General features: G+C 44.0%; 1 protein-coding gene across 3 annotated transcripts in view; it reads left to right on the top strand.

Annotated features, from left to right (window-relative positions):
• Positions 1-413: 413 nt before the first annotated feature.
• Actl6a (actin like 6A) overlaps positions 414-15,627 on the top strand; it is an 18,435-nt gene continuing 3,221 nt past the window's right edge. Inside the window, exons 1-12 of one of the 3 annotated variants that reach the window (XM_006971132.4) lie at positions 414-712; positions 3,685-3,761; positions 3,911-4,085; positions 6,343-6,443; positions 7,059-7,156; positions 10,353-10,447; positions 10,696-10,802; positions 10,900-10,989; positions 12,148-12,209; positions 12,412-12,526; positions 12,718-12,798; positions 14,420-14,515. In XM_006971132.4, the coding sequence (XP_006971194.1) occupies positions 688-712; positions 3,685-3,761; positions 3,911-4,085; positions 6,343-6,443; positions 7,059-7,156; positions 10,353-10,447; positions 10,696-10,802; positions 10,900-10,989; positions 12,148-12,209; positions 12,412-12,526; positions 12,718-12,798; positions 14,420-14,515 (1,122 nt within the window). In that variant the 5' untranslated portion in view covers positions 414-687. Of the gene's footprint in view, positions 713-857; positions 1,389-3,684; positions 3,762-3,910; positions 4,086-6,342; positions 6,444-7,058; positions 7,157-10,352; positions 10,448-10,695; positions 10,803-10,899; positions 10,990-12,147; positions 12,210-12,411; positions 12,527-12,717; positions 12,799-14,419; positions 14,516-15,627 lie in introns of those variants that run through there. The other 2 variants (XM_042278935.2, XM_016000408.3) reach the window with 2 other exon arrangements.

The raw sequence follows: 15,627 nt of genomic DNA, 5'->3' as shown, positions 1-15,627 counted from the left end.
TCCCTACGGAGTAACTTGAATTTATCTCCAGACTCCGTGCAGACACCGGCCTTTTTCCGCCTGAGTTCCCATTGGCTCCTGGGGCCAGCCACTCTCCAGGACCAGCGCGGCTGCTGGTCCAGCCGGGCTTAGCAACTCCCAGTACCCATTAGATCACCCTTGAGACCCCGCCCATTCCCCCACGAAGTTCCGCCCAGTCGGCCGCCCACCTGAAAATCCCCGCCCACTCTCTTCGCGCGCGAAGCACAGTTCACACCCTCCAGCCGCTCTCCTGTTTATGGAAGCCCCGCCCATTCTGCGGGTCGCTCGCGAGGCCCCGCCCACTTCACCCGCCCACCAAGCTCCGCCCCCTCTTGCCCGTATCCCAACTCCTTCCCTTCTTCCGTCGCTTCTACCTCTCCCCGCCCCCACAGCTACCTTTCATTGGCTAAAAAGGCTAAACCGCGCGGGGATGCAGCAGAACCGCATTCTGATTGGTTAAAGCCCAAGCCGGGCCCCTTGTCATTGGCTGATACGAGAAACCAGCAAGAGTGGCTGTGCAGCGGGCGTGCGGCCGCTGCTTTGTTGCCGGAGGGGGCGGCGTTGGAAGTTGCAGGCTTGCGGGGCCAGCGTTCTCGAGACGTGGAGTTGCGGCCGCTGCTATCTCCCCCCGAATAGTCTTCAGCCAGTCCCCGCCCGACAGCAGCCATGAGCGGCGGCGTGTACGGCGGAGGTGAGTGAGCGCGGCGGCGCCTCGGGGCGTGCGGGCCGGAACGACCGGCCCGGTCCCTGGCCGCTTTCGTTTCCCTCCGGTCCTCGGCGGGCCCTTCCGGTCTTTGGCCAGTCCTTCCGGTCCCCGAATGGGCCACGGCCTCTCCGCCCCTTCGGCCCCGGAGCCCGCGCGCTCTGGGCTCCCGGAGATGGCCTCGAGGGAGGGCCTTGCCGCAGCGTCTCGCACCTGGGGCTCTGGGACTGGCGGGACTCTGACGGCAGTCACCTGGCTCGCCGGGTCCCTGCCGTACCGGTTCCGCCGCGCGTTTGTCCCCGGCAGTTCGCGGAGGTTCCCGGCCCTCGGGGTGGGCACTGGGTGCGAATCGCACCCGGTGTTGCGGCTGCTGCTCCCGATCCTGCAGCAACTGCTGCAGACTAGACATCGCTCCTGGTGTGTCCGGTCCCTAGATGAGCGGAGCGCTGAGGTACACGCTACTGTTCCCGTCCAGCTGGGCAGGAGCCTTTTGTAGATCGGCGATTACGAAATCAAGGCTCCCAAGTACTTGTTTTCTCACGTGTAACCAGTTAAGGACTCCTCTCGGTGGATGCTGACGGGAGATGGGGCTGCTATCCCCCGCGTTAATGAAGAAAATATCGGGAAAATTAAACAACCAGCCAAAAATTATAAGACTTCCTTTGTAAGTTGGGAACTAATAGTTTCTGGGATGAGGAAAATGCATTTCATTAAGGCCATTTCTTTCTCTGCCGTGTACCGATGCATGCACCCACACGCTACAAATTTGTATCTGTGTTGAGTCAGTAGATCAATGCCCACTCTTTTTAACTGCTCTGTAGGCTTTTGTATGAATGAACTGTAGCTGTTTCTCTAGAAAATGTTAAGTTTATTTACCTTTTCCCTGCGTGACAGTAATACTTACAATTAGCTAATATTTATTGTGTTTACTCTCAGCACTATTTGAAGTGCTTTTATACGTTAAAACATTTAGTCACCATAGTATCCTATGAGATAGGAAATACTAAGTACATTTTACAAATTAGGACACTGAGGCAGAGAAGTTGGTAAATAACCCGGTTCACATAGTGTATTGGACACTTCTGTTGCTGTGATTAACACAAAACAACAACACCCCCCCCCCCCCATGACCAAGGCAACTTCTAGAAGGAAGAAATTGCTTTAGCTTATGATTCCATAGGGAGAAAAGTCCATCATGGCAGGGAGGCGTGGCAGGCGTGGTAGAAGCAGGAATCTGGGAGCTCACACACTCAAACTCCAGCATGAAGTGACTACATCAAGGCCACACCTTCCGAATCTCCCCAAATAGCACCATCAACTGAGAACCAGAGATCCAAACATCAGAGCTGATAGGAGACATTTTCATTCAAACAATTGCATGTGTGTTTCCTTTTAAACTATGAATTACTCTAAACTGGATGTCTAAACTAAAGAGCTGTGTGATTTCTCTTTGGGTGCCTCTTTGTAGCTAGTACTAAACTGCACATAGTGGTGTTGTGATTTTTAGCTTTAGCTAGCGTTATAGAAGAGCTTCTCTTAAGCCTTAGCAGTTGAATGATGGTAAGTAGGATTAGTGTTTTAAATATTGGGGGGGAAATCCTTTGACAAATCAGCACTGAAAAACCAAAGTGTATTATTATCCTAGGATGCCTGCTGTTTGGGGTGAAGTACATGGAAAATATAAATGAAGGCTTTTCTCTGAATTAGACTGAAAATTTTTGGTAGCCTTCTTACTCAGCGCTAAACTATCTTCTAATGTCTAGCATGTGTAGCTTTAATGAGACTTGGCCTGTATAATTACACTCTTAAGCTCAGATTCTCCCAGCTCTCGGGTTTCATGCATTGCTGAGTTTCTTGGTTACATGAAACATACTTTCTTATAATTGATTAAATGGTACTATGATGTACTAGGCGGCTGTTTGTTGTTCTGGGTTTTTTGTCGTCTGATCCCTTGTTGCCGTTTGCACCCTTCCTGTGCCGTACAGATGGTCTCAGGGGCCGTCTCGGCCTCTGGTTTTAGCTTTCTTTTGGTGATAGTAGGGTGACCATACTTCTTGCTTGTGCTTTTTCTAGTATAATCATTAAAAAGCTGGTTACCCCACCGCCCACCCCCAAGTTAAAACTGTTCCAGTTTGGATGCTGAATTATAGAGTCCCCCTGGAGTTTGGAGCCTGAGCTTGGCCCTCCCTCCCTGAGTAGGCAGCCGCAGCTCACTGCCATGTCTCAGCTCCCACCCTCCCTCCCCACACAAAATCTTTTCTCTTAGGTTCTGGTGACAATTCCTTCTTGTTTCTTCAGTTCGAAGGATTGCCCAGGCTGTCCCTTCTGTTTGCCCTTTTATGCTGTGACTGTAGATGTTTATCAACAGCCCCTTTAGTAAGGGAACTTGACTACCTGATGTCAGTGTGCCATGTCTTTCCTGATTGAACCTCTACTGATAAACAATGTATGACTTGCCATATTTTAATTAAATAAATCTTGGAGGTATATTTAAAACTAGCTTCCAGCTAGACATGATGGTGCATGCCTTTAATCTCAGCACTTGGGAGTCATAGGTGGATATTGGTGAGCTCCAGGACAGTTAGGATCACATAGAGAGACCCTCTTTCAAACAACAATGACAAAAACTAGGTTCTAGCTAATGGAATATGAACATAATGAATTTTTTGCTAAGTTTTAAGTAGTCTCATTTTATACACACAAAATAATGTCCTTAATTTTCATAGGACACTTAGAAGTTGCTAGTGGTAATTCTCTGTCCCCCGATTTTGGTTTGCTTTGTTGAGACAGAGTTTCTCCGTGTAGCTCTGGCTCCTGGAACTAGTTCTGTAGACCACTTTGGCTGGTCTGGAACTCAGAGCTCTGTCTGCCTTTACTTCTGCCTCCTGAGTGCTGGGATTAAAGAAGGCATGTGTAACTGTCCTTTAATCTCTTCAGTAATTCTCTTTTAATCTCTTCAGATGAAGTTGGCGCCCTTGTTTTCGACATCGGATCATATACAGTGAGGGCTGGCTATGCTGGTGAGGACTGCCCCAAGGTAAGAACAGTGTTAAGAACTACTTAGATAGGCAAGAGTCATCTGTGCAAAATTAAATTCAAGCAGAAACTCAAAGCAGAAATGCCAGTAGACACTGGAAACACCCCCAGTGAAAGCAGCTGGTCCTTGATGGCATGTTCCTCTCCCAGGTTGATTTCCCCACGGCCATTGGTGTGGTGTTGGAGAGAGACGATGGCAGCACCATGATGGAGATAGACGGTGACAAAGGCAAACAGGGCGGCCCCACCTACTACATAGACACCAACGCCCTCCGAGTTCCCAGGGAGAACATGGAGGCCATCTCACCACTCAAGAATGGAATGGGTATGGATTTGATTATAGAGTGTTCATAGTCCTTTTAGATGTAAAACAGTAACTGATGGATAGCAGGCGTGTGTTTGTTTGAATTCCACGAAGTAATATTTTGGGTGCCAAGAATACAAAGATGTGTAAGAAGTGTTCTTTTCCTTTAGCTTGGTCAGGAGAGTTTGGTGCGTGCCCAGAAAACTGTATACTGGGTAAGAGCTGTGGAGGTGTGGTCAGGAAACAGTGGTATTCGAGAGGAGACCAGCGTTCATGCTGGTTTTCACAAAGGAGGCAGCCTGCTGAACCGTGGCCAGTGAAGAAGAATTCGACTGGCCCACAAGCCTGAGAAAAGCAGAAAACCCCAGCTTGTATGAAGAGATGGCAGTTGTGACGGAAACACATTTCAAATGGGTTACAGATATGGCTGCCTTCTTGGGTGCTAGGGTCACTTGCAGGAAAGACAGGCAGAGAACAGTATCTTGCTTTGGACACGCTGAGATGGACCCTGAAGGCTGTCCTAGGGAAATGAAAAGGCGCAGTGTGCTCATATTTGCCACCCCGAAAGACACGCTGACAGTATGTAGGGCCTGCTGGAGGGGATCCTGGAGACAGGACAATGACCGGGGAGGAGAAGGTGTCTGGTGGACGTGAGGGCCTAAACCACTGATGGCAGAGATCCTGAAGTGGCTTTTAGGTGTCCAGGTGACAGATGTCACTAAGAGACTGAAGAGGAGGCAGAAAGGAGAGGAGAATTGAGAAGGTGTCCTAGAATTTTAGTTGAGGTAATGGATAAATGGTACCATTCACTAAGATAAGAATTATAGAAGGAGGAGGAAGTGTTATAGTCTTGGGATAAAACTCTGAGGTAAATACTCCTAGGACTCATGGAAGCACACTGAAAAGACATCCCAGGAAAAAGGGAAAGGGGATGAAATCCAGAGGAGACCAAATCTTCTCACTGTGGATGTTTAGGGTATGCTCCTGCCTCAGCCGCACAATATGATGGCATGTGTATTGTCCACCAAGGAGCTCAGCAGAGACTCTGTGTAAGGCTTTGAAGGCTGGTCATGTAGGCCCACCTCTGCCTATCATGTGCCAAAGCTAGAGCAGGAGGGAAGCAGTATTCGACATGAGCCACTTTGTACAAATAGGTTGGACACAGTGGCCTACTCTTAGCATACAGGGAAAGTTTTATGTCCATGCGAGGAACTGTTGACTAGTCGGATGCCCAGACAGCAGTGGAGGGTCAGGTTTGCTGTAGTCTTCACAGCAAGTGAATGGCCTGACTTCAGAGTGTATGGAACATTGGTGATGATCCAGTAAGCAGGCCAGTGGAGAGTCATGGGGAAACATTGAAGATGTGGAATTGCACCGTATGACCCAGAGAGGACATGGAACTGGTAGGAGTTAAGAATGGGCTTTCTGTTGAAAACTTGTTCAGTATTTAACCGGTAGAGATGAATGCCCAGGAAGGAGAATGAACAGTTTCAAGTTAGGGGTTGGGGAAAATTCAAGAGAGGTTTAAGACTCAGAGAGTCAAGTGGTAGTCAGTTTTCTCAGAGGTGGGTTGAGACTACACTAAAAGAGACATAGGTTCCAGCTACTGGTGAGAAAAAAAAAAAAAAAAGCTGTGTTTGTGGGAGAAAAAGTTTATAAACCATTGTGATCAATAGTGCCAAGTAATGTCAAAAGGTCACAGGCAATTGAAAATGCTAATTCTCCAATGGAACTGTCACTAGTTATCGGGTAACTCAGGAGCAGTTGGGGATGTCAGATTGAAGACATCTGTGTTTTGTTTGTTTTTTTCTTGAGACTAAGTTTATCTCTGTAGTCCTGGCTGGCCTTGAACCTGCCTACTTCTGTCTCCCCAGTGCTGTGCACTGGGATTAAAGGCGTGCACTGCCATGTCTGGCTACTCTCTGAATTTTTAAATGCCTGTAAATCTCATTTTTCTAATAGATAGTAAGTTTTGTTTGTTTTCCCAGCTTCAGTGTAGCTGGTCTAAGCCGGGAGCAGCTTTACTTGTCCTCTTTCTCTGATCACCCACCTGACCTCTAGCGAGAATTGTTACGTGTCTGTCAAGCGTATATCTGAGGCCCACCTGGAAGAACCAAAGAGGTTTTATATGTAGAAAACGATAATGGCCTCGTTTGTAAAGTGCTGTATTATCAAGTAGATTCCGTATGTTAAGACATTAATTTATAAGTCACAGAAACAGTCCCTGCACCTTGGACGATGCTAAGCTTTGTTTCAGGCTGTGACTCTTACGTTCTAGTTGAAGACTGGGATAGTTTCCAGGCCATTCTGGATCATACTTACAAGATGCACGTCAAGTCTGAAGCCAGCCTGCACCCTGTTCTCATGTCGGAAGCACCGGTGAGACCCACCGTCCTTTCTGTTTCTTTCTTTTTAAAAATTGATTCACTTACTCATTTATCGTGTGTGTGTTGACACATACATAGGTGCTCCTGTGCCAGGCACACGTGGAGAAGTCAGACATCAACTTGAGGCATAGTTCTCTCCACCATGTGGATTCCAGGGATCTAACTAGGGTTATCAGGCTCGGTGGCCCTCCTTTGAAAGATTGTTGAAATTCACATTTTGAGTTTGAAAATTTGGGGAAAGCTTAATTTATTATCGTAAAAACATTTCAGCAAATGAAACAATTGGCTTTGTTTGTGAATACCAGTTACAAGAGAGGTAATTGGGTATTTTAAAATTCATATTTAGGATTTTGGTTACCAGATTTAATATCTAATAATACTTTTGTTTTTAGAACCTTGATTTTTCCTGTGATTTGAAAAGTCTTTATTTTTAGAACTCATAATAGCTGGCAGTTTTACCTGTTTAATAATAGAGTTTACTTTATGATTTATTAAAAAAAGCAGTCCTTAACGTTGTTTTGCCAGTATGGCTGTGTACTGTAGCATGAAATAGTTAGTGCTTTAGTTACAACGCATCGAATACGCTGGGTCCTTCCTCCTTCCGCAGTGGAACACCAGGGCCAAGAGAGAGAAGCTGACGGAGCTGATGTTCGAGCACTACAGCATCCCCGCCTTCTTCCTCTGCAAAACTGCGGTTTTGACGGCGTATCCTCACACAGTGCGGCGCTTTTCTCTGCGTGCAAGATGGAGTGAAGTGTTTTCCTTCTTTCTAGCATCTTACCTAGCCTTAAGTATTTTTTAAGCCTTTTTTCCCTGTTCTTGGTATATAGTCATTGTACATAGTGTTGGGTTTCATAAACACAATCTCCTTCAAATATTTCATGTACCTGGACCATATTCACCTGCTTCATCTCCTTAGACTCCCCTGCCTGCTCTAATAGTCTCCTTTCTTTTCCTCTATATGTGTGTGTCTTTGTACATGTGTGTGTAAGTGTGCAAATATGGAATACCCAGGGTCCTGGGGATTTCACTACGTCCGGCATGGGATATCTGAGGGGGAAAAAATCTGTGTACACTATGCTCTTATGTCTGTTAACTTTATTCCTCTAGGACAAAATTCTATCAGTACAGCTACAGCCCCGTCAGGCATTCAGGGCAAGAATAACTCTAGATGCACCAAGGTTCTTATCTGTCTACTTTATTTCTCTGGGATGAAATCCTGTCTACACAGCTTCAGTTCTGTCTGGTTCCCTCTCATAGTCCTGCTAACGACTAAGCTCTTATGCTTCCAGCCTCATTTTCGTCCTCTGTTTCTTCATTCTCCATCTCCACTACTCTCTACTCCTGTCTCAAGAGTTTTGCCTTACCATCTACATTACCTCTGTGTTCTTCTCTTATCCCTGGTCATGCCATTTCTGTTCTACAGAAAAATGCCTGTCTATCCTTCCCCTGTCCACACAGTTCTCTGCCTCAGGAATGTTATGTAAACCTCTTTTGTTCTCAGTCAATTGCCCTGGAGAGCCACTAAGCCTCAAAGCTAGAGGATGGTCTGAGCTTGATTAGCACAAGAAACAAAGCTATGCGTCTCCCACCTGCTTGTCTTTGCCTATGTGACCTTATCCAAATACTGGCTCTAGCAGGGAAGTAGTTACCTGGAAGTTCAGCAGGTCTGAGGAGCTGAACTGTTTGCCAGTTGGTCTGGGCAGCAAGAATTTCATAGCAGAAGACAGCTGAAGTATTAAAGGCTGGATACTACCAAATATTCATAATAAATGGCTTACATTTTGACAGACCGTATTAAAGTATAGCTTTAATACACAGCTGAATCTCTATAATATATTCTTGTGACTCGCCGCATGCAAATGCATGTGATTTTAGTGTATGTGTGAAGAATTCTTGGATTTGCAAACAACATTGTACATGTAGTATCTGTTTGCCTTGTCTCACATAGTTTGATCACTAGTTTTCGAGCAAGCTAGGTTATTATTTCATTCCTTCTGGCTAAGCATTCATGTTGATGGATACCTAGGCTGACTATGACTTGGCTGTTGCAAGTAGTGCTGTGATGAACGTGGGCATGTAGGTAAGTATCTCTGTGCTATGTTGACTTAGTTCTTTTGGCATAGACCTAGTGGGTTTGACTGGATACTAAGTAACTTTTTAATTTTTTAAAAAAGATTTATTTATTTACCACGTATATCGTATGCCTGTACACCAGAAGAAGGCACCAGATCTCATAATAGATGGTTGTGAGCCATCATGTGGGTGCTGGAAATTGAACTCAGGACCTCTGGAAGAGCAGCCAGTGCTCTTAACCCTTAAGCTATCTCTCCAGCCCCCAACTTTTTAATTTTTTAAGGACCCTCTTTACTGATTTTCATAGTGGCTGGACTAATTTACATTAGTACTAGCTATTAAGATCAATCCACATGAGTCTATTTAATGAGTAATAGGAATTTATTAAGATATAAATTGAGGAAATACACTCACAAATACAGAACTGAGTAGACAGCTGAAGTCGTCCTCTGATCTGACTCGGAACCAATCCACCAGGCGGTTCGATCACACCAGGAAGCAGGCAGCAGGGAGAAGGGTCACGAGCCCTTTCTCCCTCTCCTTTTAAGAGGTCATGTACTGTGCAGGAAGCACCCCCTCCTTCAGGCCCTATTGCCCAAGGTCATGGGTGGAGCAAATACCACTCCTGCTGGCAATGAGTTCTCCTTTCCCACATCCTCCTCAGCTTCTGGTTCTTTTGCTGATAGCCATTCTGATTAGGGTGAGTGAGATGAACTTTCACTGTGGTTTTAATTTATATTTTCATGGTAGTTTTAAGGGTATTGAGCATTTTCTGTTTATTGGCCATTGGTAATTCATCTTTTGAGAGCTATGTATTCATTTAATTAGGCCATTATTGATTAGGTTGCTTGTCTTTGGTCTAGTGTTGAGTCTAATGTTGAGTTAGGTATATATTCTAGATAGTAATCCTTTAAGTATGCCAGCAGATTCTCTACAGTTTCTGTAGGCTACTGTGTACTTCTGGAATCCTTCTAAAATCATTTTGTGTTAAGTCAGGATGGTTTTCTGTGTTCCTTCTCTTCTCTGCTTTGAGGTTGTGTTGAACTTGTATAGTTCTGCACCTACCGTGTCCTCTTGCCTCTGTATTTCCTACCTGCTTCTACTCCATCCACAGTCTCCCCCAGGTTATTGTTAAAGTCCCAAGAATAGGTTGGGTGGTCTCTTTTTTATCTTTCCAGGACATCCCAAGCTTTTCTTTTTGCAGATAAACTGACTTCTGCTTTACTAAACAAGATACCCTTTAGGGCAGAGATGGCTCAGTGTCAGTTTTGTGTATCTTCTGCCTTTATTTGTGTATCTTCTGCCTTTAAGGAGCGTTAGTGGCAGCCTTGTTTGTGCCCTCCACCCCCAACCCATTCTCCATCGTTTATCTCCTCTGAAATGTTATCAGGTACCAGACTCAGGAGGACGTAATAGATGTTCACAGTACGTAGTTGAAGAACCAGTGAAAGGTCCAGCTCTTAAACCTGCATATGGGTCTGTAGTGTGCAGGTGAGGGAAATGGAATCTGCCTTTTCACCAGCTCTTTGAGTCCACCTGGAATTGCTTGTTGGGCTGCCTGGGGGAGAGCACTGAAGAATCACTACAGTGATTAAAAAGGGTTCTGCATAGAGCCACTCTGGGAGGCCTGCATGTGGAAGTTTGTTTTCAAGATAGAATAATTCCTTACACCAGCTTTCCTTCCTAGATAAGCTTTTTTACACAGTGTAAGTGATGATGTATGTGTGAAGAACTGGCGTAAACATTACAAGAGCCAGCCTTTCTTTCAGAATCAGCACTATCCTTGGAGCCTTGATACCTTATTTTCCTTAATGCTTTAAACTAGATTTGCTAATGGTCGTTCTACTGGGCTGATTCTGGACAGTGGGGCCACCCACACCACTGCAATTCCCGTCCATGATGGTTACGTCCTTCAGCAAGGTAACTGGTTAATGAGGGCATGGGGTGACTTTCCCCGTCCTGGGGACACAGATAGTGAAGACAGACCAGGAATTCTATTGGAGCCCGTTCATTCCCAAGTAATATGTTTTAAATGAATGCATGGTTTTATTCTTTTGAAAGGATAGTTTGGTTAATTCTACTAAAAGAAACCTCATATGTAGACACATTCACAGTCCCAAGGAAATCAGACTTTTGGCATCTTGATCGTTGTTTGATTTGATTCTCAGGCATTGTGAAATCCCCTCTTGCTGGAGACTTCATAACCATGCAGTGCAGAGAACTCTTCCAGGAAATGAATATAGAACTCATTCCTCCGTATATGATTGCATCAAAAGTAAGCAGCATGTGACGTTTCTTGTTGAGACCTACCTTCCGCTTCCTCTCCTGTGTGGTGCAGTCTCTTCATTAGCATGTGCTCTTGGTGTTCTCAGGAGGCTGTTCGGGAAGGCTCTCCAGCAAACTGGAAAAGAAAAGAGAAACTGCCCCAGGTTACAAGGTCTTGGCACAATTACATGTGCAATGTAAGTAGCCCTTCCTGTCTTTATAAGTAGTGTTGACTCTAACTTATATGTTTTTACTGTGAAACACAATGGATACTTGGGGTGGGGAGCACTTTCCGTGTTACTGAAACAGTCTCTACAAACATGACTGCATAGCAGCTTGAAGACGTGGAAGAGGTTTGGGTTCTAGGGTAGAAGCAAGCACACTATTTTATACTGTTGTTGTTAAGATGCTTTTAGCCGAGCGGTGGTGACAGGCCTCAAATTCCAGCACTGAGGCAGAGGCAGGTGGATCTCTGTGAGTTCCAGGCCAACCTGGTCTACAGAGTGAGTTCCAGGACAACCACAGCTACACAGGAAGACGCTGTCTCTTGAAAACCAAAAAGAAAAGAAAAAAAAAGAAGATGCTTTTAGTTCGTGTAGAACTTGTGTTTCTTAGGTAGGGTTTCTTCTCCAGTGGTCATCAGACATTCAGAAGAACTCCTCACTGCTTCAACAGTGAGCCACTGAGACTTTTTACTGAAACCTGTCTGAATGTGTAGACGGATGTGGGTAAGAGGTCGGTACATTTGCTGTTCCATAGATACATAATAATTTCTAGTAGTAAAAGGATTTGAAAGACATAATTGCTGAGTGTATTCTGAGAGCATGTTGCACCCAAAGTTGTATGTGTTACGTGTATACTAATGATTCTGTGTAGACAACAGACAAGGTTTTCCCATAGCAGCCTGTAGGCCATGTTCATTTCACAACAGTCACTAGAAATTTCCATGAGATGTGATGTGTCTGCCTGTCACATATTCAGGTGATAAAATCTTGCTTTTAAAATCAAGGAATTTTTAAGGAAAAGAATGATTTTCTGAAACTGATTTAGTTTGGTGGGGCAGTGGTGCAGTTTCTGAGTTGTTTTTAATTTCTTTTCATTATTCCATAAATATTGTAATTGAAATGTACTTAAATTGTGTAATTACAACTATAGATGAAAATGAATTTAATTTGTGCTATAAATTGTAACTCTCAGGTAACTGTAGAATTGGGTATGTTGATGCTCAGCCTTTGGTGGAGTCACACTCTTCAAATGACTCTCCATGTTGAACTGGTCTGAAGTCACTCAGCAGACTGTCACATGCAGAGCAGGTTACAAAGGAGATTTCAGCCTTGTTTCTTCTCTGTCCACAGTGCGTCATCCAGGATTTTCAGGCTTCAGTTCTTCAGGTGTCAGACTCCACCTACGATGAACAGTATGTTGTCTGTGTGACTGTACTTTAGAAATAAGGGCTTCTGTTTGTTTGAACATAAAGAGTTGTAGAGTGTATTTAGCTGAAAAATACTCTCGTAGGTGTTTGTACTCTGACTTCTCACAGGTTAGGAACTCCTTATAGGTGGTTTATCATTTGAACAGGGTTGTTTTGCTTCCTGTGAAACACTGTTTGCCATTTGCAGGGTGGCCGCACAGATGCCGACCGTCCACTACGAATTCCCCAACGGTTACAACTGTGATTTTGGTGCAGAGCGGCTAAAAATTCCCGAAGGATTATTTGACCCTTCCAATGTAAAGGTGTGAAGCCAATTTCAAAAAAAGTCAATTCCATACGACTTTCATAGTCATATAAGAATATACATATTTATGACCCTTTCATAAAAGGTGTGGCTTTTCCTGTGTAGAGAATTTACGGGATTATAAGGCCTAAATTAAACTCAGTTTGGCAATGGGGATTCTCCATGTGAACACTTGTACTCTTGTTCTAGGGGTTATCTGGGAACACAATGCTGGGAGTCAGTCATGTGGTCACTACAAGTGTTGGAATGTGTGACATTGACATCAGACCGGTAAGTGCCAGTCTCCTGTCACTGTCTCTTAGGGCAGTGACAGGCCTGGGGTTGAGTCTGTGGCTATGGCCACTGGCTTTGAGGACTGTTGGTAACCGTGGGTAAAGAGGTGGACACCAGGAGAGGGGTGTGGCACCCAGTGCTGCGGACCACTCAGCTCAGCTCCTGAATTGCATTAACTTTTCTGGGAACAGGGTTTGTGGCTGCTGTGCTGGACAGGGCAGATTCCTAGAATATTTCCATCCTTAGAAAGTTTCCTTGGACCGTGTTGCTCCCGATTTCCTAAAATGTGGTAAATCAGAGTACATAGAAATTGGTGACTTTTCCTGATATTTGCTTGTGCTTTTCAGAAAGGTGTGGTTTAAAGTATGCAGCTTTTACATGAATTGTATTAGATGATTTTTTCTATTTGTTCTCTTCTGTCAAGTGTTAAACTGCTGATGTATTGACATGATTATATACTATACTCGTTTAGATTAGTTATAATTTATTAAGGTATTGATTTATTTTGTAATCCACTTAGTTTACAACCCACATACTACCTTGGTTTTCTTGAAGTTAATTTGCTTAAAGTATGGTATGAATAGATGTGAATGTATAAGCAACATTCACAAAAGGCCATTAAGTGACCATGAAAATAATTTCTTTCAAGTGATCTAGCACACTATACCCTTCCAGGACGGTGGAAGTGTTAGTCTAAAATTAAAAAAAACAAACTTTTTTTGTGTGTTATACATGGAGGATCAGTTTTGTGAACGCCACGTGGGTTCCAGGAATCAAACTCATGTGTCCAAATGTGCATAGCAAGTACCTGTAATCCACTGAGCTGTTTTTCTGCTCTAAGTTTTGAATTTTTTTTGTGCAAGGTCACTTCAGGGCAGGGAATTAAATACATTTGCAAGAATGGGACTGTTTGTACTGAGATTGTTTTCTGTTTACTTAATGCTGTTAGCAGATTGGATCCAATTTTTGTATTTTCTGTTTCAAAATTTAGATGATTTAGATGCTTGGAGTAGGTTTTAAAACTAAGAACATAGTCAGTTAAAAGAGAAGGCTGGCATTTACGTTTTGATAAACACATGCAAATTAGGAGTAACTATATTCCTATGAATATGAAGTTGTTTTATTTGGGAGGCTCAGCCTGTGTTCTAAAACAGTTGCAACATTCCTGCAGAAGAGAAAGAGCAGAGAGTATCATCATTATCTGTCTAACTTAAAATACCATGACTTCCAGATGAACAAATGAATACCATTATAAAATGGACCTCAAATATTAGTAGCTGTCTGCCAATAAGATTACAAATTTAAGAGTAATTATTTTAAGTTAGTGACTCTGGGCTGGCAAGCTGGCTCAGTGTGTAAAGGTGCTTGCCACCAAAGCCTCATGACCTGAATTGGATCCACATGCTGGAAAAGAACCACTTCCCACAAGTGTCCTCTAATGTCCACACATGGCTATGGCATGTGCGCTCTCTCCCCCCCTCTCTCCCCTCCCCCCTCCCCCCCTACACACTCTAAATGGGAAAACAATGAAATTGGTAGCTGGGTCCAACTCCCAGCACCAAACGATACCATCGTAGGGTTGTTGGAAACATTTGGAAATGCTGTGTTTCTCTTCTAGGGTCTCTACGGCAGTGTGATCGTAGCAGGAGGAAACACACTAATACAGAGTTTCACTGACAGATTAAATAGAGAGCTTTCTCAGAAAACTCCCCCAGTAAGTTTTTTCTGTTCTTTGTGTTACTTAGTTGTGTGCATTCTCACAGAGTGGAATTTAATAGATAATTGTGTGCCTTTACAGTTTGAGTAATATCTGTTATTAATCAAGATGTCCTACCTCTATTGGTTCCTCTTCTATTACTTGAATCTCTTTAATATTTGTGTGTGCTGTGTGCACATGTGTGGGTGCATTCACCCTTCATGTCTGTCTGGAGGCCAGAGGTCAAATTAGGTTATCTTCTATCTCCACCTTATTCACACACACACACATTCACATATAAGTGTGCACACATGAACATGCATTCATTCACTCACAGGGCACATGGTGGTAATTTTCAGAGAGGAGAATCTGGAGAGGTAATTTCCATGCACATTACTAATACCAGGTATAATGTGCTTAAAGGGTGTTACGTGTGTCTGTAGAAATTGTCTGGTTTTGGCTTTCATGTTTTACATGTGCTGTATGTTCGTAGTGCTGTTTGGGTGTTGATAGACTTCATGGTTGACATCTGCCATCAGCATACTGCATTGTTGGAGAAGGTGCTCTAGAGCAGTGGTTCTCAAGCTTCCTAAGGCTGTGACCCTTTAATACAGTTCCTCGTGTTGTGGTGACCCCCAACCGTAGAATTACTTCATTGCTAATTCATGACTATAATTTTGCTACTGTTATAAATTGTAATGTGAATATCTGATATGCAGGATATCTGACCCCTATAAAAGGGTCATTTGACCCAAAGGGATCTAGACCAGGTGAAACCACTGGTCTAGGGAATCTGTGTAGTAGTTGCCCTGACCATTGGATTTCATAGAAAACCCACAAATACATTGTAGGCATGAATGGTCCAAGGTCTGCCAAAGAGTAATTTAGGGGCTGCAGTATGGCTCAGCCTTATCTGTATAAACTGTTTTTACAGAGGACGCAAGTTCCCAGAACCTACGTTGGGCAGCCATACCTCCTGTAACTCCAGTTCCAGGGGATCCAGTGCCCTCTTTGGCCTCTTGAGGCACCTGCACTCACAGGCACATACCCTCATGCAGGCTTACACATAATTAAAATAGTAAAATGAATCTTTTTTCCCCCCCTCCTTTTGAAGAGTAATTTAGAAACTC

Source organism: Peromyscus maniculatus, chromosome 6 (assembly GCF_049852395.1).
Source record: "Peromyscus maniculatus bairdii isolate BWxNUB_F1_BW_parent chromosome 6, HU_Pman_BW_mat_3.1, whole genome shotgun sequence".
Classification (NCBI taxonomy): Eukaryota; Metazoa; Chordata; class Mammalia; order Rodentia; family Cricetidae; genus Peromyscus; species Peromyscus maniculatus.
Note: the sequence above shows the minus strand (reverse complement) of the source record. Positions and strands in the feature narration are given on the sequence as shown.